Source organism: Trifolium pratense, linkage group LG5, assembly GCF_020283565.1.
Source record: "Trifolium pratense cultivar HEN17-A07 linkage group LG5, ARS_RC_1.1, whole genome shotgun sequence".
NCBI classification, from domain to species: Eukaryota; Viridiplantae; Streptophyta; class Magnoliopsida; order Fabales; family Fabaceae; genus Trifolium; species Trifolium pratense.
In genome coordinates, this window is record NC_060063.1 from 42,629,275 (window position 1) to 42,652,674 (window position 23,400).

At 33.9% G+C, this 23,400-nt stretch overlaps 2 protein-coding genes across 2 annotated transcripts; both read left to right on the forward strand.

The window, feature by feature from the left end:
* Positions 1–231: 231 nt before the first annotated feature.
* LOC123884528 (25.3 kDa vesicle transport protein) lies at positions 232–5,581 on the forward strand. Its single transcript, XM_045933642.1, has 6 exons — positions 232–476; positions 1,484–1,733; positions 2,336–2,496; positions 2,607–2,753; positions 3,611–3,687; positions 4,996–5,581. The coding sequence occupies exons 2-6, from the start codon at positions 1,546–1,548 to the stop codon at positions 5,077–5,079; spliced, it is 657 nt and encodes a 218-aa protein (XP_045789598.1). The 5' UTR covers positions 232–476; positions 1,484–1,545; the 3' UTR covers positions 5,080–5,581.
* Positions 5,582–7,586: 2,005 nt separating this feature from the next.
* Positions 7,587–11,667, forward strand: LOC123885073 (zinc finger CCCH domain-containing protein 62-like). The gene is made up of 9 exons (XM_045934293.1): positions 7,587–7,930; positions 8,020–8,129; positions 9,136–9,250; positions 9,332–9,393; positions 9,648–9,699; positions 9,926–10,037; positions 10,357–10,455; positions 10,545–10,672; positions 10,774–11,667. The coding sequence occupies exons 1-9, from the start codon at positions 7,758–7,760 to the stop codon at positions 11,282–11,284; spliced, it is 1,362 nt and encodes a 453-aa protein (XP_045790249.1). The 5' UTR covers positions 7,587–7,757; the 3' UTR covers positions 11,285–11,667.
* Positions 11,668–23,400: the final 11,733 nt, after the last annotated feature.

A 23,400-nucleotide genomic window follows, 5' to 3' on the forward strand; every position in this document is an offset into this window, starting at 1 on the left:
AAGAAAAAAAAAAGTGAAAATATACCTGAGTCTAACATAATTTACTTTTGAAATAAAAAATACAGCTTTTTTCTATCATTTTTATTTGTTCACTTTGATTTACTTAATTTTACTAATTTTTTTTTATGCGTGTAAAATATCTTTCTTTTGTTTTTTTATCATCGCCACATGTCATCAGTTCATTGGATACTGATAGTCATGAAAATGCCACGTGAAAAAAATCAATTTTCTAACTAAACAGAAACACTTAATGCTTAAGGAGAAGTTAAGACATAAAATAAGCGCGTTTCGTTTTCTTGTGCTTTTGGCGAAAATCTCACACTCCATTTTCATTTCATTTCATTTCAAACTAAACATAACAACAACATCTTCCGAAACTTTCATCGATCGGCTCGGTTCGGCTGGACCATCGACGCCGCCGATTGTTGCGGCAGCTCCGGCCACCTTTCCACCACCATTCTTTCATTCTTCTTCAGGTTTCTCCGCCATCGCCTTTTCTTTTCCACTTTCACTTTACTTTAACCTTAATTTTCATTATTTTCGTTTAAATCTTCGCAATATTATCGAAATTTAATTAAAAAACCTAATGTTTCAGTTAATTATGTAGAAGTAATGATTGTGATTTAACTGTGCGAGATCTGAATTACGTAAATTAGGTTTGGTTGCGTTTTTTGTTTTGTCAGATCTAGTAAATTGTTAAAGAAACGACGACGTAAGGACGAAATTAGTGATGCAAGCTTTTATGTCGTACATGCATGAGTTCTGTTATGGATTTTCGATTAGTTTTGGCGCTTTTCGCCTCAGTATGATTTTCTTATATTCAATTTTGAAGTTATATGTTGTTTGATGTTTTGCAATATAAAGAGAATGGATTTTGAACTGTGAATTGTAAAAGAATTGAATGAATAGTTTGAAATTGGCATTGATTGGTTGGTGATAGTTACAAATCGATCGTGATTTAGGGATCTAGCTTCTCTGAAGTGAGCAACTTAATTTAGAGTATAAAGTGAGTATTATCAACCGTTGATTAACAAATTAAAAGTAGGATGTTATTTATACATTATAAAAAAGATGAGTTTGTTAAAATAACAATTCTTGATTTTCTTACTTTACATTGTACTATAACTTTAGAGAGCCAAATTCATGATATAGATGTTGTTTGGTGGTAGTATATGAGGAATTTGTTCGTTAATTATTGATTATGTTTTTAGTACCTCTCTATGAAGCATGGACCCGACACTGACGCATCAACACCGATAATTTGAGAAAATGAAATAATTCAATGTAATCACATGTGTCGGTGTCGGACACCGGGACACGCCTAATATGACGAGTGTTTGTGCTTCTTAGGTACTTCTGTTAATAATTGAATGAAGAAAAGTAAAGGAAAATGATTTCTGTTTTGTGTTTTAAATGTTTTTGTTTTAGTCTTAACTTTTTGGTCAGCTTTGATTTTTGACTGTATTTTGGATTGGTATTGTAGTGTGTGTTTTGGCTTAGTTGCAAAGTTTAAGACTCTGAGAGGGAGATTGTGAACTGAGAAAGATGGTGAAGTTGACTATGATTGCTCGTGTTACTGATGGTCTTCCACTGGCTGAAGGACTGGATGATGGTCGTGATCTTACGGATGGTGAATTTTACAAACAGCAAGCCAAGTCGTTGTTTAAGAATCTATCAAGAGGGCATAATGAGGCATCCAGGATGTCAGTTGAAAGTGGTCCTTATGTTTTCCAGTATCCTTCTCATATATTATGTCTGTGGTAGTCGTGTAAAGAATTGCTCAATTGTTCTGCTGTTATACTATAAGACACTTCCAGTGTCTGAGTGTAGCAATTATGATGACTGGGCAATAATTTTTGTGTGAGAATTGATAACAATATCAGATGCAGTATTAAATGATAGGCAATTTCTTAGAATTATGGAGATGTCTACAGCTTGTTGTTACTATGCTGTTATCTTTCACTAAATGCCGGCATCCCATCCTCAGAATGAGATGCTTGACTGGGCATTATGCTATTTACCTACATGTATATTTTCATTGCTAGGTCTGTAAATCTTAGCGTTTTGGACATTGGAAGAAACCATGATCTGTTTTCTTTGTTTTTATTGATATCTCCTTTCTCTGTTGAATCACAATTGAGCTGGTGCTTTGTATAATGGTATGCATGTGAAAAATGTATCTTGTTTTTAAATTTTTTTCCTTCCTTAGCAAGTTGATCTTGTTTTCATTATCTTGAAATTTTGTGGTCTATTATATTTCAAATTAGTTACGTTCTTTTGCATCAAATTTATATGAAAGCGTTTCGTAGCCAAAAATGACCTTGACACAAACAAGTTATATCATAGAAGGACGGGTCTGTTACTTGACAATGTGTGATCGGGCATACCCCAAGAAACTAGCATTTCAATATCTTGAAGACCTCAGGAATGAGTTTGAGCGTGTTAATGGATCGCAAATTGAAACTGCTGCCAGACCTTATGCCTTCATTAAGTTTGGTAGATATCAGTTTCTGTACTGTCATATACCATTTAGCATACTCTCTTTTTTTTTTCTTTTTTTTTCCAATGGTGTTTAATTTACCTTTTTTCTTTTGAGTGTTTAATAGACACATTTATACAGAAGACAAAGAAACTTTACCAGGATACCCATACACAGCGCAATATTGCAAAGTTGAATGATGAGCTTTATGAAGTCCACCAAATTATGACCCGAAATGTGCAGGAAGTTCTTGGTGTTGGCGAACAGTTGGATCGTAAGTCATTTCTTGTATTTTCTGAATAATTGTAGTTTATATAATTTACCTTCTGCTTGCTTAATTAATAATTTTAGTATATTATAGGCCTCTGCTATATATGCATCTACTGTAGCTGGGTTTTCCTGATTGCTATATTACTATTCGTTCATAAAAAATGAAGCATGGGTTAGGATCTGTAAATGTTGTTTTTTTGTTGCTTTTATATGTACTCTGTATGTAAAAATGGCCGTCATACTCATACATTTGTCTGCTTACTTGGCTGGTCTTATAGTAAACTAGGCTTAATTCAATTTCAGATTTATATTAGATTGATTCATCAAACACTTGGCCTGAAAACTGATAAGATTGAGTTGACAATGTTTAACATTCTGTCCTAATAAAAAAATGTTAACTTTTTCTTTCTCAAGATACAGTTATGGTTTTAAGTTAAACAATAATTTGTGTTAAATTAAAGGCTTACGATGCCTTGGACCCGCTTATAATTTGAAAAGGGCGGCTGCAACAAAACAGCAATATAAGTCTGTCCTACCTAATCTTAAATAGAAGGAACATAAGATGATTCTCCAATAGGGTGTTGGTTTTATCTTGACAACATCATCTTCCAATGCATGTGATCTCCTGTTCGTATTTTTAACCCTGATACATTGTTAGTGTAAAGATTTTTTATCAGAAACTTCTGCTAAAATTTCTTAGTTCCACATTTTCACCTACATAATCTTGATAGATGGTTTCCTCTTATTTCTAATTCTCACGCGGCTTCAATTTCTGTCTGTATGTTGGTATATTTACTGCTTTTATCTCCTTGTGGTGTCTGACACTTTTGTTCTACACTTGATTTAAAATCAAATATGCAGAGGTCAGCCAAATGTCCAATCGCCTATCGTCAGAATCTCGTGTATATGCTGACAAGGCTAGAGATTTAAATAGACAGGTACATCATTTTCAGTTTCTCTGTAGCATGCACGTGATACCAGACTTCCATTTTCATTTGAACACTGACGCATCTTAATTTAACACTAAAGCCTTCCATTTTCTTTTGAACATTTTAGCATGCACATGATACTAAAACCTCTGAATATATCCTGCTGCAGTTGTAAATTGGTTTGTGCTATTTGCTTTTACAATTTAGGTAGAAGCATGCAGTGTGTGGAATGTGTCCTAGAGAGCTATTATGATTTATTCAATTTTATTGCCTTTTACCTAATCAATGCTTCACTGGTTTGATACATGACACTTTCTTTACCGTTTGGTTATAGCTCTCTCTATTAGCTGGAATATAAGAGTCTATGTTTTATCATTTTATGGATTTGAAACATGACACTTTTTATCTGCTATTTCAAAATTTTCTTCATTGGCATTCCCTTTGAAATATACTGTGCCAGTTTCAGTTTGTGTGCCCTGTGATTAATTTTAAGCATGATTGTCAGTTAGAACTATAGCCGGATGGGCTATCATCAAAACACATTCATTGGATATTTTATGGTCTATTAATTGTAAAAATTCTTGAACATTGCAATTTGCATGGATTGCCAATGCTTGCAGATAATGTGTCGTTAATATAGTAGGTTTCCTTAAGGTTTCTAGATGCAGGTCAAAGATTTTTGTTATCACTATTACTTAAGTTGAATATTCCATGTTGTTCCAGTCACAATGGTACCCAAGGAAGGGTTCCATTTTGGATCTATTTTAATCTTAGGGAAACCTGGTTGTACAAAGCTCCAGTCACTGTAGGGTCCAAGGAAGGCTCAAGTCCATTTTGGGTCTATTGTAAACAGTTTACCAGCCTTGCATTTGTAAAAGGCTAATTCGATAACTAAAATACATGACCTCTTAAGTAGCAGAAATAGACAGATTAGAACAGAACAAAGTATGAGTTATATTTTATTTTATATATTTTGTACATATTAAGGGCATAAGGTAAAAAAAAAGCTATACATTTTGGTTCTAATAAAAAGGATAGAATCAAAGAGAACAGAACCGAACAAGCTGTCACATTTTGTTGCCATTTACATTGTGCGAGTCCTTGTCCCATTTACCATTTCTCTTACTCCGATGGTATTGGTCTTCAATAAAAGTATATTAGCCTTCGATATTAATGATAAGTTGATAGAGATGATATATAACCCTGTCTAGTGTTAGGATATGATGCGCACTTTTTAAACTTCTGCCTTATATATTTTGGTTATAGTTGTTGTCAGCATTGCAAATATATAACTGTAAAATGAAATATTTGCTGCAGGCTCTGATTCGGAAATGGGCCCCTGTTGCTATTGTTTTTGGAGTTGTCTTTGTACTTTTCTGGCTCAAGAACAAAATTTGGTGATCAAGCTTAGCACGACTTTACAAACCTAGACTGTGTGGCTATGGCTTCTTGTCTTCCTCATGACTATCAAGATTTGCTCAGTTTTGTGGGAACCCTACATAAACTAGGTGATGTCTACTTCTGTGGACAATTTATGAAAAAAAACTATCCTGTGTTACTTCTGAGAAAGGCTGGATCCAACTTTCTGGAATAGAAACTTTTTACCTTTATATTAAGGAGCCAAGACATGAGAAAACTGGATCCCTTTGGGGATGCATATAGATAATAGATATTTCTTCTTACTACCCACCAATTATTTTCAGGATTACTGCGTTCATGAGTTATATATTGCCCCCTCGATGTTTTTTTCCCTCCCCTTCATTTGAACACCTGAAATAGAACTGCATTTTGTATGGTTAGTATGATGACTTAGTGTGGAATGTTTGTTCTTAGACCGTAAACCTTTTGCAATTTCGTTTATAAGAGTATACTTGCAAATAATGCAATTTCTTATATGTTGATATAGCTGTTGTTTAAACCAGTCATTGTATTTATGCATGTATAGTTTGAACCATCCATTCGTTGTCACTTTTTTTTAGCAGAAACCATTTATTATCACCTACTATCATTGTAGATAAGATAAACTAGAAAAATAGGAACATGTCTTTAAGGATGAATGTCTTATGCTTATCTTGGTTAGGTTAGGAGAATTGAAAAGCTATCCTAGTTTTGTGATATACCTGAACAAGGAGATAATTTGTGGATATAAATTGCCTTCGGTGTGTGGAATAGTGTCAGTTGGAAGAAACATGGGTGTTAGGAAAATCTTATTAACCTATAATGTAATATTGCAAAATCGGTTACATCTTTAATCTCACGCATTTTCTAAGGTGCACAAATCAATTAAGTGTTGCCCTGTGCAGGACTATTTTAAACCATTTTACCATATCAGATCACTTTCTTTCTCCCTCTCTTGAGTCTTCCCTTCCCCTGTCACTGCCACCCCTCCATCCTTAGCATCCTCTTCAACTGTACATCCCAACCCTTATCAGATGCTGTCACTCAACAAGCTCAATTTTCAATTTTTGTTTTCTTTGAAGAAAAAGGGTAACGCATAGAGTAGGCAGGGGACTCATTGTTGCACTGATTCCAGTTGAACACTAATAAGAGTGTACAATTTATAAAAAATAATTGAGTGTACCACTACTTCCAAAACATTAAATCAATAGTAATTAGAGTTAGTTTATGTAAATTAAGAATTGAGCTCAAGTGATTAGTGAGTTTCATAAGACGAATTGTTTGAGAGAATCAGTGTTTAATTCCTGGTAGAAACAATTATTATGAATTATTAATTTTTTTTTGCGTAAACCAGATACCCTTTACGTGAACAACAAAGATCAATTATCATGTTTTGAACAACAAAGGTATTCTCCGTGCATAACTGCAAATACTAATATCTTTGAAACTACTCCCTCCGTACCAAATTACAAGTTGTTTTGAGAAAAAAATTGTACGAAATTATAAGTCGCTTTACAATACCAATTAGACATTTAATGATATTTTTCTCATTATACCCTTAACTATTTATTACTATATCTTCTTTCAATTCTTCGGTTTATCTTTTCCATGCCATTAATGAAAAAGATAATTTTGTAAACTAACTAATAATTTCTTTTTTTCATGTAACATTAATTAATTTCTTAATTTGTATAATATGATCAAAATGACTTATATTTTGATTTTGATACGGAGAGCGTCTTCTTGTCCTCATGATAGGAATGAATGAATCCTGAAGAAAGTTACTGTGCGTTTGATCTGCTAAAAAATAAGGGACTGGACAAGACAACTTCTGCTGTACTGTGTTTGATTTTAAAACTGTTCCTGGTACTAGACAAACTGGCAGCTAAGGGACAAGACAAAAATTGAAATTCTTGTCCTCCACTGAACCATGGGACAACTTTTTGTCCTCAGCACAAGTTGTATAAAATACCAAAATAACCTTTTGTCCACCAAACATTGTACAACACAAAGTTTGTTCAATACCTTAAACGTTTGTCCTGTGCTGTTCTATCTTGTACTGTCTTGTACTGTTTTGTCCAGTATTTATATTTTGCAGATCAAACGGACCCTCAAGCTGTCTACAGAGAATCAGCCTCTCGTGTGAAGTTAGTCGGGTAAAACGATAGAGGAAACTATCATACCGAGGGAGAGATATTATTAAGGGGCTTAAATAACGCAAAATAACCACATGGCACAAGTGACAATATTATTAAATTACTTTTTTTAAGAAATATTATTGTTTTGAAATATTATTAAATTTTTTTGAACAATTATGTCATTTGACAATATCATTAAATTTTTTAATGTATTACTCCATCCGTTCCAAAATCTAAGTCACTTTGTGAAAAAAATTTGTATCAAAATAACTTAATATAGTTTTATCTTTTCCATACAACATTAATTACATTGTGTAATTTGGCCAAAATAACTTATATTTTGAAACGGAGTGAGTAATTTCCACTGTTTATAAAGATACCTCGCTAATTGTGCTGTCTTAATTTAGTTTTATTAAGTACGAGTAATTGGTGTCAATTGTGTGGGAAATTCAAACCTTAAACCTGCAACGGTCGACAACACAATCCAAAAGGTTACACTCTTCTTCCTCTTCTGCTACTCACACTCTTAACCAAATCGTTTCAATGGCAACCAAAGAAGATTCATCAATGGATTTTCACGAAATCATCATCGAAAGTGAAGGATCAAACTCAAATTCCGAATGGGACGATTCAGAAGAAGATCCTGATTACGACATGCTCGAAGAAACTCATCGTAGCTTCTCCAATCTCTCACTCAAAAACAAGGCAAAAAAGCGGTAACAATAATAATATCACAATCTCATTTAACCCCATTATTCAAAATTTGATTTTTAAGACTTATTTGTTGTTGATTTGGTGTTTTCAGCATAGTTGAGAATATGGGTATGGATAGTGCGATCAACTCAGAAGTGTTGGAGTTGAATACACCTTCTGTTGATGGTGATAGTTTTGAAAAAGTTCAGAAAATAATAAAGGGTTTGTCTTCTTTTCTTTGATGATTCCTTTTTTTTTTTTTGGGTATTGTTACTTGTAAGGTGAAACAAGCTTTGTTGTTAGATTATTATCTTTAGGTTTAAATATGATTTTTTATTTGCATATATCACTTTTTGATTACTTAGTGTGTCCCATTCGATGATTTTATTTTGATATTCGAATGTTTAAGCCTTATCTATGTAGCATGGGTACTCCTAAAATGGTGAAGTACCCGTACCGGGTACGTACCAGTATCGGATACTTCATGGTACTCGTATGGTACGCACCGATTCCGTACCCATTTTTATTTGGTTGATTTATGATGATTACGGAAAAAACATATCGGCCGTTGAAAAGTCTCTTAAATTATTATACTTTTTTATTATATTTCAATTATCTCTCATTTTTTATGAAAATAGTTGAGACAGTGGACCAAAAATATTAAATCTTCAAAGCATGATGATAATAATTCACTTAAAAATGATTTTTTTTAATATTTTATATTAACGTACCCGTACCTTAAATTTTCCAAAAATGTCGTACCGCGTACGAGTACCCGTACCGGATATCGGTACCGTACCCGTACCTAGGCAACATAGATCTATACCATACCCTTATGTAAACAAGCCTTGAATAGTTAGACTTAGAGCTTGTTTGGATAAACATCTAAACTAAATGTTCATAGGATAAGCGTTTATCATATAAGTGCTTATGTATAAGCTATTTCTATAACAAAAGATAAAATAAAGCTAAATTGTTTTTATATAAGCTATAAGCTGTTTTCATACGCTATCGTGGAGAGCTTATGGAAATAAGTAAAAAACCACTTGTGGAAAGTTGTTTCTATAAGCTTTCTCAAACAGTCTTACAACCAGTTCTTATACGAGTAGATAAGCTCAAATAATTTCAAATACTGAGATAGAACTTCTTAGGCATGCGGTGGATTTTGGTAATCTCAAACTAAACATGTTTAAGGTTTCTCTCATTGTTTTTGGTTTGCACTTTTTAGCTGGACTGCTAGAGAAATTGAAAGTGGATGAATGCAAGATTTATTTGAAGAAGAATGGTCTGAGGCTAACTGGGAATAAGGACACACTTATCCAGCGTATAAAGGAGCATCAAGAGTAATTATTATTTTGTGTTGTTAAAAAAGTAGTTGTTTTTTTAATAACTCTATGTTTTCTCTAATTATGTGAGATTTCCAGGATTATAAATGGTGGAGGGGAGAAAAAGTATCCGCCTCATAGCTTTGTGTTGAATTGTAAAGGTATCCGCCTATAATTTCTTATGTTGTTGATTTGATATAAAGCTTCCAAAGACTATTAGCATCCCAATCCTCTAGTACTTTGTTTTACATACTTTTATTTATCATATGTTGATATATCATATATCATATACATGTTTATACTAGTAAGAGTTTTGATATGATCTGTTCAAATAATTTTTGTAATGCACTGATATTCTCTAGACATGTAATCACTATCTCAGGCTTAAAAATCTTAAAAAATTTGCTTTATGCAGGTGATGCATGTACTGGTGATGTTGTTTTGTTTGAGCAGAATGTTTATGAAATGTAAGCTTCTATTTCTGTTTTCATTTTTGTCTTAATGCATGATGGATGATATCACACACTCACAGAGATCTCAATACAATGTTTTTGAAAGTATGTATATAAACATACTTGAGAAGAGAAAGCTCAACACACACGGCAACACTATTCTCTACCAGTGTACATGCCATTGGGTGAATGATGCTGGCAAAAAATCTTCCAGTTTCCTTATAAAAATTGGTTTTCTCAGGTTCAACATAGCATCCAGGAGTGGCGGCGGTCCACCGTGTGGCAAAAGGACTGTTGCAGGCCGCATAGTGAAAGAAAGCTATGGTGCTGCCAAACAACAGCATACATTTACGGTGAGGAAAACTTTGACATAGTTTATCAACTAAATGGATTATTTTCTTGTGGTTGTTGAGTGTTGTATAATCTTATGTAACTTAAGCAGAGTTATTTGCAAAATAGCAGTGTTATTTGCAACATAGAAATGTGTTACTATCATACACATATTAATATCAGTCCTCGGAATACCAATCTTCATGAATATTTAGAGCTGCAGCAGCCTCCATTTTATGCATTGCTGAAGTGTTGGTGCTACAATAGCAGTATAATTTATTGAGTTATGTTTGAACCATTGTTTCATCATTCTATGCATCTGATATCCTTTTTCTCATACAGATTGAAGTGCTTTGGAGCAAGGGAGAAAAGCCTCTCCCTCCCCTTCACCCCCTACTGATTAAGGGTCGAAACCTTTATAGGTTGAAGACTTTGAGACAGGTTCGTCAATTCTGCAGCACTCCTTTTCTTCTGATATCATTGCGCTGTTGTTCTTTCGATGTTCATCATGTCCTTATCTTTAATTTCAGAAATGGGAGGATGAAGGGCAAAGGCAAAAACTGTTGATGGAAAAGCACTCTCGGGGATCCGTTGCTAGGGCAGATAGGGAAGCAAGAATACAGGAAAAGGAGATGAGAAAATCAATGAAGGAAAATAGGTACTTCATATGATTTTAGGTTTAGTGTTTCATTCAATATGAATACTCCATTTGTTTATGTTTGCAAAACAATGTCATGTACTTGCAATCTACACTTTCAGGATCTCAAAAAAGGATTCAGCAAAGAACCAATCTCAATCACATTCATCCATCGTAAGGCCACAAATTCAACCTCAAGAAACAACAAATGTACTCATTATTCCACCATCTGCAATTGTAAATAAACCAGCAGCTGTAACTGAACAGCCCGTTCGGTCTATTGACTCTCGAGCTGTCACAGTGGGATCTGACCAGTTCCGAAATTCAGGAAAACCGTCTTTTAATTCAAACCATTATTATGCCGACTATAATTACAGAGACAAACCAACTACTGTTGAGAGATACCATCCTTCCATGGTTGAGACAAACAATTTTGCTGAGAGAACTTTTTATCCAAGGAAGCCTTTGTCAAGTGCAAATCACTTTGTTCCGCGTTTTGCAAATGCAAATCACATCCATACAGTGATCCCAAACCGAGAAAGCTATCAGCAAAAACAGTTTTGTAGACATTTTGCGCGTGGAAGATGCCATTTTGGAGATAACTGCAAATTCTTACATGGTGGGAGAGACTAAGGGAATGGATGAACTGAAAAACTTTGTAGTGGCATAATGTCATAGATGTTTTGGCTTTTGAAATTAAAATTTTTGTCTGTTACAAATGTTAATCTGGTCTGTCCTTTCTCTGGATGGATAGATACTTTGGTATTAAAATTGAAAAGTTAATCTATTGTTTTATCTACTACTATTACACTTATTATTGTGGTGTATTCCTATTGCACGGTTGAATTAAAAGTTCTTAGTGAATACTAATGGGTTTATCTATCATGTGCAAATTTGTACATGTTAAGAAATTCAAAATAGTAAGTTTACATTGGAACTTATGCGTTTTATATTAAATGTATAATTTTTTAATAAATAATTATTGTTTTGCAATAAATAGTTACTATTTTTGGTTATTTTAACATGTGCAATATTACACATATTAGACAAATCCATATATTGAATATATCAAAACGATAAAATTATTTGATGTGTTATTGTGACTATATGTTTTACATATAGAGAAACTCTTGTGTGGTCATAAGACTCTGATCACAAAATTTGGTCACTCACATAAAATTGAAAAAACGTAGAAAGTAAAACAAAATAAAAAATGAATATTGTATATTTTTTAAATAATTTTGTGAGTGTGACCAAATCTGTCCATTCAAATATTTTTCTTATGGGTGTTGTTAACATGTGCATATAGGGCACATGTTAAGATATCCCAATATAGAAAATCAACATTTAATGATACAAAAAATTTAATGCTTCAAAAGTTAAAATACACAAGTTAGCATTTAATAATTTCCATTTTTGCTTTCTTAACATGTGTTCTTGGTGCACATGTTAACATTCTCCTTTTCTTATTTATATTGTGATATTTTAAATATGGGTCATGAAGTAAATTTTATATTAAAAAAACTTTTACTTATCATGTCACATTTCATATAATGGAGGATTATACAAAATATATAATGTAAGACCACAAGTAAGTGAGTCTGTATACAAATTCTAGCTCAACCGATATAAATGTTGAAATTGCTAGTGTCAGAGTTATGGCCAGGGTTGGAACTCCGGTCACTCCACTTTATGCGTGAGTTTTCAATGGCTTTATCATTTCATCTATTAGCCAAAATAAACAACTAAGTGGGTCCCGCAATGATTAAATTAAAATATGTTTAAAATTGTATCTTTCTCTCCATCTTATATAATGTACTATACTAGCCACTACCAGAAATAGAAAGTGTGTTTTGTCCAAGATAATAGCATAGTATGCATGGGAATGGAAATTATATCCCTCTCTGATGCAGAAACAATTTAGTGCTGCATAATAACTTGAGAGTTAATCATATCCTCAAGCCACACACATTTCCTCCATCATCATCCCATGAAATTTGACAAGCTTGAAGACCAATTGCAACACTAAGCTTGAAAACCAATTTAGCATGGGTGTGAAATCATTCCCTTTGATTCTACCTAGCTTTTCCTTGGTTTTCAACCATACTTGTTAACAATTTCAGTAATAGATTCCTAAATTGTACTCACTCTTTACACAATTTAGTGAAATCATTTCAAAATCTTGCTTCTGTATTCTTCATTTTACTCTTGCTGTTATAGTCTCTTCACCACCTTCTTTGTTTCTCAACCAGCCAAAGAATGACAGAATCCATTTATAAGTACATAGTTCCTGCTGTGATATTCATTCCGCTGGCAATGTTACCAAAAGCCGCGGCATACATTTATTTTGTTTGCATAGCTACATTGATATCGTTGGTTATGTTTATATGGTTTTGTATATCAGATTGTCGATGGACGCAAGAACTTCAATCTATTACTAGGAGCAATTCATGGTCTGTGAGGGAGCCTTACAGACCAAATTCAAGGGTCAACATGTCTTTTAACACAATCTCGGAGATTACTAGGATGGCAATGAGAGCATTACCTCCAGTTAAAATTTTTGGTGGTGAAGATATGCAATGCCCTATTTGTCTATAGAGGAGTTGAAGACAGGAGAGTTGGTTCAACCTTTTGTTGTCTGCGCCCATGAGTTTCACACATCGTGCCTTAACTCTTGGTTGCGGGGAGGAGGAACTACTTGTCCGGTTTGTCGCCATGATTTGTTGTCTAACCATTAGGGTTGATCAGATCAGTCTTCTGTTTTTACTTGATTTGAGTGTCCTTTAGTTCCGATTTTAGTTTTTGTTCAGTTTGATTCTTGCGTGTTCCTCAAAGTTCAGTGTTTTTTTTTTCATTTGTAAATATGGATCAAGAAAAAGAGAAGAAAGTGAAAAAGAGAAATGGGATATCTATATCTTTTTTATCCTTTGATTTGTGACACATGATGTGTTTGAAAAGTAATTAATATATGATTCTGTTAATTTTCATATGGTGCAGCAATTGAATTTAGTGAAAGGGTAAACAGCTTCTTTGGGATAGCTGCAAATCATATCTCATATCTTACTAAGGTGATGCATGAATGAAGACCTCAAAACTGCAGCAAAGAATGACAACTTTGATGCCTCTAATTGGAGGGGTTATTAAACTCTTACATTGTTAATGGTTTGACATGAAAAATGTGTTTTAATTCTAATTGTCATACTCAAACCAGGGGTTAAGTTAAGCTTATTGACTATGTCTCAATACATCCCAAGTTTTAGAGCCATGCAACATGTACAAGGAGCTTTGAGGGTTTCAGACCACTTCACTGAGATGCGAGCATTGTGGGAAGAACTTGATCAATTCAGACCTATGCCATAATGTGTTTGTCCTAATGCATGTGTGTGTGCATCTAAGCGAAATGCAAGATTGTACAACAATGAAGACAAGATTATAATATCAAAATGTGAGATCTCAAATTCTGTTAATGGAACCTCTTCCTACCATAAACAAGGTTCTTTCCGTAGTTTTACAAGAAGAAAGGCAGCATAATTATGGAGTTGCAAATCAATCTGATAACAAAAATGAAGTAACAGATGCATTGGCTAATGCAGTTGATAGTAGAGGTTATGGTAGAGGTAGAGGAGGACACAATGGTCAACAAAGGAGGAAGAGGTCGTGGAAATGTGAACAATTCCACAAGAGTGTGCACCTATTGTGGCAAGAAAGGTCCCATAGTTGATATATGTTACAAGAAACATGGCTATCCACCCAATTGGGGTTATGGAAGAGACAATCAAGGTAATGGAGGAAATGCATATGCTAACAATGTTGGAGCTGACAATGAGGGAGTTAATGGTGGCAATGTGCAACCTGTAGATGAAGGACATGTATCATTGACCAAGGACCAATACAACAGTTTACTTGATTTACTTGAAAGGAACACTATGGATGACATAAAGCATTCCACCAACACGGTGAAGGGAGAAACCAGTCACTGCTATTCTACAGGAGTAGCAGGTAATAGCATTCAAGCACACATAATTGGTAAATTCAGATTACAAGATGAGTTGCTTATGGACTGAGTTTTATATTTGCCAGAATTTAATGTTAATTTGATATTTGTCTCAAGACTAGCCAAAGGAAACAATTGTGTGTTGTCTTTTGAAAATGATTCTTGTATTATACAGGCAAAGGACACTATGAGGGGTATTGGTTTGGCTAAGCAATTGGATGGACTATACTATTTGAAGCCTCGGCAGGTATATACATTCTGTCAGTGAAGATAGAAGTAGTGTTCTATGGCACTTGAGGTTAGGCCACTTATCTGATGAAAGATTTTTTTCTTCTAGACCAATTATTATCATTGTAAAAGTGTTACAAATCTAGTTTGGAGTATTGGCTAAATAAAATCCGAGATTAGGAAATATTCACAGAACAATGATATCTTGTGCAAGTCCTCACTTGATAAAACATGAATGCCTATAAAGAATGAGACACTTTTTTCACTTCACCTGAAACCAGATTTTTAAGAGAGCTTAAAATCAGATTCTATGCTAAAAATCTGTTTGTTTTTTTTTTAAAAAAAAATTTAAAAAGGTTAATTTTTTTTTATAGCTTTCGATGTGGCTACCCTTACAAGTGCATGAGCGACCTCATTCGATTGTCTCCTATTAAACTCAACATGAGAGTTTTCAAAATTAGATCAAACACACAATGACATTCTCTTATAACATCACTAAACTATGTGACATCATTCCCGCCCTTATGAAAATAATCAAAAACTCTTTTCAAGTCAAGCACAAAGTCCACTCGTTCTAGTTGTAACTCTTGAACCCAATTGAGAGCATGGTAAAGTCCCGACGCTTCTCCTAAATCTACACTGCACATAGGTGAACTCCACATTGTTTTGGCAAGCAAGAAACGGCATTCATCGTCACGGATACATATACCAAAACCAACACGGTTCCGGTGAGCCGAAAATGAAGCATCGATGTTACATTTGTACCTACCGGTTTCAGGTTTCTGCCAACGCAGCTCAGCCTTCTCCTGCCTATGCGTCTGCACTCGCGATTCTGTCATGACAGCAGCACTTTCAACCTCTGCTGCGTTGCTTTTTTTTTTTTTTTGCGTATTCTTTGCAGCGCGCCAGTCCTCAAGAAGGTGATCGACTCTGTTCAATATTTGCTCCTTTGTTTCAGTTGCTTTGTTCAACAATTTCATGTTACGATTTTTAAGTTAAGGGATGAACTAAATTTTTAAATAAGTTAAGGAAACACAAAGGTACTTAAGCTAAATTTTTTCTTAAGAAAGTAATATTATTATTAATTTGATTAAAGTTTATATAGGCCATCCCAATGTCATTTGAGTAAGAAATGAGAAGAGAAGTGGAGAATATTTTCTATCTTTTCAATAGAAACAGAATATTTCATGTGTTAAAGAAACAATAATCTCCTATTACCTTCCTCCTAAATTATAAATAAAAAAAAATCATTTTATTGAAAAATATAATAATTTAAAATATAATTGTATTTTAATAATTTAATATGTCACCCATTCTCCCCATCCAATTTGCATGTCATATCAACATTTCTATAATCCAACAATCTCTATAATTAGGATGTTTGTGATTGCTGTACAATAGAGCTTGTTTATTTAAGCTCGGTTTAATACAAATTTGACCAAGGAGGTTATCTACCTCTTGCATTTGCCGCGATTTTAATGTTCATCATGTATGTTTGGAATAACGTGTATTTTTAACGTGTGTAAAAATCATAACCGACACTCAATTCAATTTATAATGAAGGACGATAACATCATTATATTTTTTAATATGTGTAAAAATCTTAAAAGATATTCTACTTTACTAGTACTAGTATTTATAATTTACAACAGAGGGAGTATACTGCTATTTAATTACCTTATTGAGCTTGGAATTATCAAGTTTAAAAAAAACTAAAATATAAGAGACAATTACTATGATATCATATGATTTTTTTTTGGTAAGAAAAAAAAAAAATCATACCTATTCTAAACATGATTACCATGATCCATGAACCACTTACCTCCCAACTAACACACATTTACCAATTGCATGTCTTACCTATTCTAAACTTGTCCCAACATGTCAACAATACTATAAATATAGTCCATTCAATGTGTTGTGGATAACATTCATTTTGCATAGAACTTTAAGCCATAGTATTCAAAACCCACGATGATTCACCAAGGTTATCATTCTAATTTGATAATTTTGTACACCAACAAATACATGTAGTATATACATTTAAAATTTTAGAAAATTCCAAGAATATTTTAGTAATTTTCCTTTTTTCGGGTGGTCATGGCCCACTCCAGTCACCTCCGAGTCCTGATTTCCTTTTCTTTTTTGTTTTGAAGAAAAACATCACAACAACGATGTGCTTTGGTTTCTAATTCAACGACCATATATAATTCCTTTTATTAATGAGGTAAGGTCACAAAATTTCTATTTTGTAGTGTTTATTTAATTTAATTTGTTGTTAATCTCTGTTAGTCTTCTTCAGTTTATCTTGTCAAAAAAAAAAAAATATCTTCAATTTATTTAATTATTTTTATTTTTTAAAAGAGCTCAAAACTATTAGTCCATATTTTACACCCTCACAAAATAAAATAGTAGACAACAAAAATTACACTTGGGAAAGTAGCTCGGAATATATTGACAACAAAAACTTTACACCCTCAAAACTCATTTATAGTTTCAGTTGTCATGTTGATTATGTGGAATAAGAGCTTTTGGAAAGTAGCTCTCTCTTTACTTTACCATTCAGCTTCATTGAATTGGTTTATTTATCATCATTTATCGTAAAGTTCACATAGGGTCTAGCATTGTTGTTAAAATCGCGTTTTAAAACGTAAACTCGTTCGATTTTACGCTTTTAGGTATGAAAAACGTGTTAAATCGGATGTAAACTCATTTTCTGGTAAACTCGGGAAAAAAAAAACGAATTTACACCGAGTTAACTCGATCAAACTCGCTGGAATCGTGTAAACTCGTCGCACGAGTTTACTTGTGATTTCGAGTTTACCTTTAAAAGCTCATTTTCATTTTTTTGGCTCAATTTTTGTTTTGTTTAATCGTATATTTTAATACAAGTTTATGGACATAATATTATTTATATGGTGATTTGGTATATTTTACCTTTATAATTAAGTTTATATTTTGAAATATTGACGTTTTTAGGGCCCGTTTGGTGCACAGGATAAGAGACATGATAGGATAAATGTATCATATCCTGTCACAATCCAGTGTTTGGTGACACAACAGGATATGATAAGTTAATCCTGAAGCTTATCCTATCATGTCTCTATCTAGTTATAAATTCTTATCCTGAATTTGAGCTGGGTTACCAACAGGATAGGATAAGAAGAAAAAAAAATTACTGATTTATTCTATAAAATATATTTTAAAATAAATAAAATAAAATAAAATAAAATATAAATAATAAAATAATTAATTTTTAAATATATATGTGATTTTCTCAGGGGTAATTTTGTAATTAATATATTCTAAAAAATCAAAATTTTACTAAAATTACAATATTTTAAAGTAAATTAATTATTAAAAAATTGAAAAATAGGGATATTAATTTAAATTTTATAAAAAATTAAATATAATTCTTTTGCAATAGTAATTTTATTATTTACGTATGAGATATATCATATATTTATTTGACTTATCTAACATGTATATATTATTGAGTTATTTATTTGATCATGATTCATATAAAAAATTAAACTTGATTATTTTCTCATGATTTTTATTTGAAATTATAAAGTTATTTGATTACTTATTTATATTTTTTATTTATAAAATTCAAAGTATTACAAAATAATTTTAAAACAAATAACAATTGTTTTACAAGAGTAACTTTATCATTTAAATTGTTATATATCTTATCATATTATTATGAGCAAGTATGTATTAAAAACAAGATATAATAGTTATCATGTTTGTTATCCTGTGTGCACCAAACGCAGGATATGATAACTCAGGATAACTGTTATCCTGCCGATATTCTATCTTATCCTTATCCTGTTTTATATCCTATCATGTCACTATCATATCCTGCGCACCAAACGGACCCTTATAGTATTATACTAGTATATATGTCGTGTACATAATTATTGTAATATTATTTTAATTTTTGGTAAACTCGTACGATTTTACGTGTCGAGTTTACCTAGGCAAAACGAGTTGAGGTAAAAGCTCGATCCCGACAACCTTGGGTGCTAGTAGCCTTTTTCAGCGGAGTGATGGGAGTTTGGTTCTGGGCACAGAAGAAGAGATAAGAATTTGAAATCAAGAACCAAATTCCCTCATAAAGGTTAACAAACTTAGTCAGTAACTTGAGCACATATCATATACCTGGAATTGAAATTTTCTATTCCGAGCTTTCACAAGAAACTATTCCCATATTCCTTCACCTCATTGTCAAGATACCTTGTCTTCACTCGGTTATTTTCTTAGTTCCCATTAAGCCAACACCAATTAGTAGGGTTGCATTAGACGATATATATGTATTTAGGCACGTGGAGGGTAGAGGATGCATAATCTTCCACTACATTATAAGGCATGGGTATAGTGGTTCAATTAAAGATTTGATTGAGTTTGAGTCTGAATTGATTTTCTATCTCAACGAATTTATTAGACATAGTCATACACAACAAGTTGAAGCAACAGCAATTGTTGAACAATTAGACGTCGTCTAATTGTTCAACAATTATTGCTGCTTCAACTTGTTGTGTATGACTATGTTTGATAAATTCTCTGAGATAACAAATTAATTCAAACTCAAACTCATTCAAATCTCCAATCGAATCACTATATCATGCCTTATAGTGCACTGGAAGATTTTGTATTCTCTACTCTCCATGTGCCCAAATACATACCTATCCTCTAATGAAACCCTACTAGTTGGTTTTGCCTTAATGGAAACTAAGACAACAACTGAGTGAAGGCAAGGTATAATCAGGCAAGGGAATATCGAAAGAGTTTGTTGTGAAAGCTCGAAATACATAATCTCAATTCCATGCATGCGATAAGTGCTCAAGTTACCAACCATCTCTGTTAACCTTTCTGAGGGGATTTGGTCCTTAATTTCAAATTCGTAACTTTTCTTCTATGTGTGTGTTTGGTTTAGCGGTACCTAGAATTGAGTTTGGTAGAATTGAGTTTGACAGAATTGATTTTGGTTAAAAGTGAGTTGAACAGAATTAGTTTATGTTTGGATATATAGATGTAAAAGTGATTCTCAACATTTGATGTTGTTTGGATAATTTGAGTCAAAATTACTTTTAAATGTGTAAATTACCAAAAGGGTCTTAACATAAATCAATTGTTAATTGGTTCAGTGTGATTGACGTTGAACTTGGTAGGGAGAACCGCAGTTCGATCCCTGCAACTGCGATCGGAATGAGGCTAAAAACACTTAATACCAAAACTGACCCTTAAACCAGATTAGACTGGTGGTGAAAACAAAAAAATTCTTAACATGTACATAAGTTAAAAATTCAATAGCACAAAAAAAAAGTTTCATTAAGTTTATTGTAGGAAAAAACATTAATTGTATAACGTAATGAAATGGAAAATAACAAACAAAATTAAGTGATCACCGATTACTGGTACTTAATTGGATATAATTTATAAGTGTCATATAAGTAAAATTTAATGTAACAACACTACAGTGATAGATTTTTGGGTCTTAATCATTTGGTTCCGGGTTCGATCCATGGTCGGTGCATATGGAGAAGCATTTGTCGGAAGAGGTCAATCCCTTAATGTTTTTTTTTGTTACAAGAGAAGTAATTTTTATGTATATACTATAAAAAAAACATTTTAAATTAATTTTGCTTAAAAATACTGATACCCAACAGAAGTAGTGAGTACCTAAAAATTACCACAAAATTAATTGTCCTCAGTTCACACCGTTCAGTATTAGAAACAAGTATATATAAGTGTATAAAATATGTATAAAATAATTGTGAAGGGTAATTGAAGAGTGTACTGTACATTAATATGGATAGAATTGATTCACATTAACGCAGAAGCTAGGATTTCCTGCTTCTTGTAGAATCAAGTCTGAACCATAAAAGTGATTTTAAGAAAAAAATCCAAACACCTTTACAAGCCTCATAAATCACGTTAGAGGTAAAAAAACGCACGTCCATGGCATGTAGAAGCTGAACCAAACAGAGGCTATTGTTGGGTCATCACGAGGGGGCAGCCGGGGATCATCCACATTGGGCTTAAGAACAACTCTACAAGTGAGTTGGACACCACACTCTTACCCAAAACCTTAAGGTGTTAGGTTTATGGGTCATCTCACTTATAAAGTGTTCAACCTCCACTTTTCTAAGCAATGTGGGACTTAACCACTCACACTTGCCACAACAATCTCCCCCTCAAGTGTGAGTCCATCCACTCTTGGATATGCTCCCCCTCAAGCGGAAGCTTTCTTCATCCTACACTTGTACCGCCGTAAGCCACACTGCTCCACGGGACTCGCCGCCTGACCACCTTTGTCAGGAAGACTTTCGATACAAGGAGCCAATTCAACCCTTCGTCGAACCATCGGCTCTGATACCACTGTTGGGTCATCACGAGGGGGCAGCCGGGGATCATCCACATTGGGCTTAAGAACAACTCTACAAGTGAGTTGGACACCACACTCTTACCCAAAACCTTAAGGTGTTAGGTTTATGGGTCATCTCACTTATAAAGTGTTCAACCTCCACTTTTCTAAGCAATGTGGGACTTAACCACTCACACTTGCCACAACAATCTCTCTCTGATGGGGAATTAGCACAATAATAATAATAACGAGCAATACGCAGCGGAAATAAAATTCTCCAAACTTGTAAGAACCTTGAGGATCAACAACAAATAATATGGCAGACAATAAAGCAAAATAAAGACACCGGAATTTTAACGTGGAAAACCCTCGATGTGAGAGTAAAAAACCACGGGTCGTCCAGACCAAAGAAATAGCTCCACTATAATCAAATAAGGGTACAAAAGAGTCTCCAAGTGAGGCACAAATAAGTGCTAACAACCAATTACACAACAAAGCACTAAAGCTTACAAAACAAGAACAAGAAGATGAAAATACCCAAAACACCTGCTGTATTGCGGACTGAATATCTCACGAACCAGACCTTGTTTCGACGATCCGAACGGTCAAAAGATAGCCTCTGGAGTTGCGAACCTGCCCTCCAAATTTGAGTGATATCCAACGGTTAACGAATCCGGAATCGAAGTTTTAGTGGGACTGGTTTGAGAAAAACGGGAATTGTTTTCTCTCTTCTTTTCTCTCTTTTTGAAGGTTGTTCTCTCACAAAATTTACTCACACAATAACCCTAGTATGACCACTCTCCACTTATATAAGTGAGACATAATGGGCTAATTAAATTGGACTTTTCTCCACATAGGAAGGGAGCCCAAAACCCAACAAATCTCCCCCTCACAACTATGTGGAGGAAATCGCCAAACCGGCGATATCACAACATGCTTCAAATTTTCCCCTTGGTAACGTCTTGGTCATCATATCTGAACCATTATCATCCGTATGAACCTTAACTAGTTCCAGCAACTTAGCATCCAAAACATCACGTATCCAGTGATACCTTACATCAATATGTTTGGACCTATTATGAAAAGTCGGATTCTTACCAAGATGAATAGCACTTTGGCTATCAACAAATAACACATATTTGTCTTGAACAAAACCAAGCTCCTGCAAGAATTTCTTCAACCATAGCAACTCTTTGCATGCTTCGGTAATGGCAATGAACTCTGCCTCTGTAGTAGACAATGCTACACACTTTTGCAATCTGGACTGCCAAGCTACAGCTCCCCCTGCAAACTTAATCATGTAGCCCGACGTAGACTTCCTAGAATCAATGTCGCCAGCCATATCTGAGTCAGAGTACCCTTCCAAAGTAGGCTTATCTCCCCCAAAGCAAAGTCTCATACAAGTAGTACCACGAAGATACCTTAAAACCCATTTTACAGCATTCCAATGCTCTCTACCTGGATTTGACAAAAATCTACTGACTGTACCAACAGCATGTGCTATATCTGGTCTTGTACACACCATTGCATACATCAAACTACCCACAGCAGACGCATAAGGAACACGTTTCATATCAAATGTTTCATCTTCATTTGAAGGACTTTGTTTCGAACTCAGCTTGAAATGAGTAGCAAGAGGAGTGCTTACCGCCTTAGAATTTTCCATCTGGAATCTCTGCAGCACTCTTTTGATATAGTGTTCTTGTGACATCCAAAGTTTCTTCTCCTTTCTGTCACGCGTGATTCTTATGCCAAGAATCTGTTTAGCTTCTCCCATGTCTTTCATGGCAAATGACTCGCCCAACTGCTTCTTTAACCTGTCAATGTTAGAAATATTTTTCCCTACAATAAGCATATCATCAACATATAACAACAGGATAATGAAGTCATCGTTAGAAAATTTTCTAACAAAGACGCAATGATCTGAAGTAGTCTTCTTGTATCCTTGTTCAGACATAACAGACTCAAACTTCTTGTACCACTGCCTTGGAGCTTGCTTCAACCCATATAGGCTCTTTCTCAATCTACACACATAGTCTTCTTTGCCTTTAACTTGAAAACCATCGGGTTGCTTCATGTAGATCTCTTCCTCCAAATCACCATGAAGGAAAGCCGTTTTCACATCCATTTGCTCAACCTCTAGATCAAGAGTAGCAG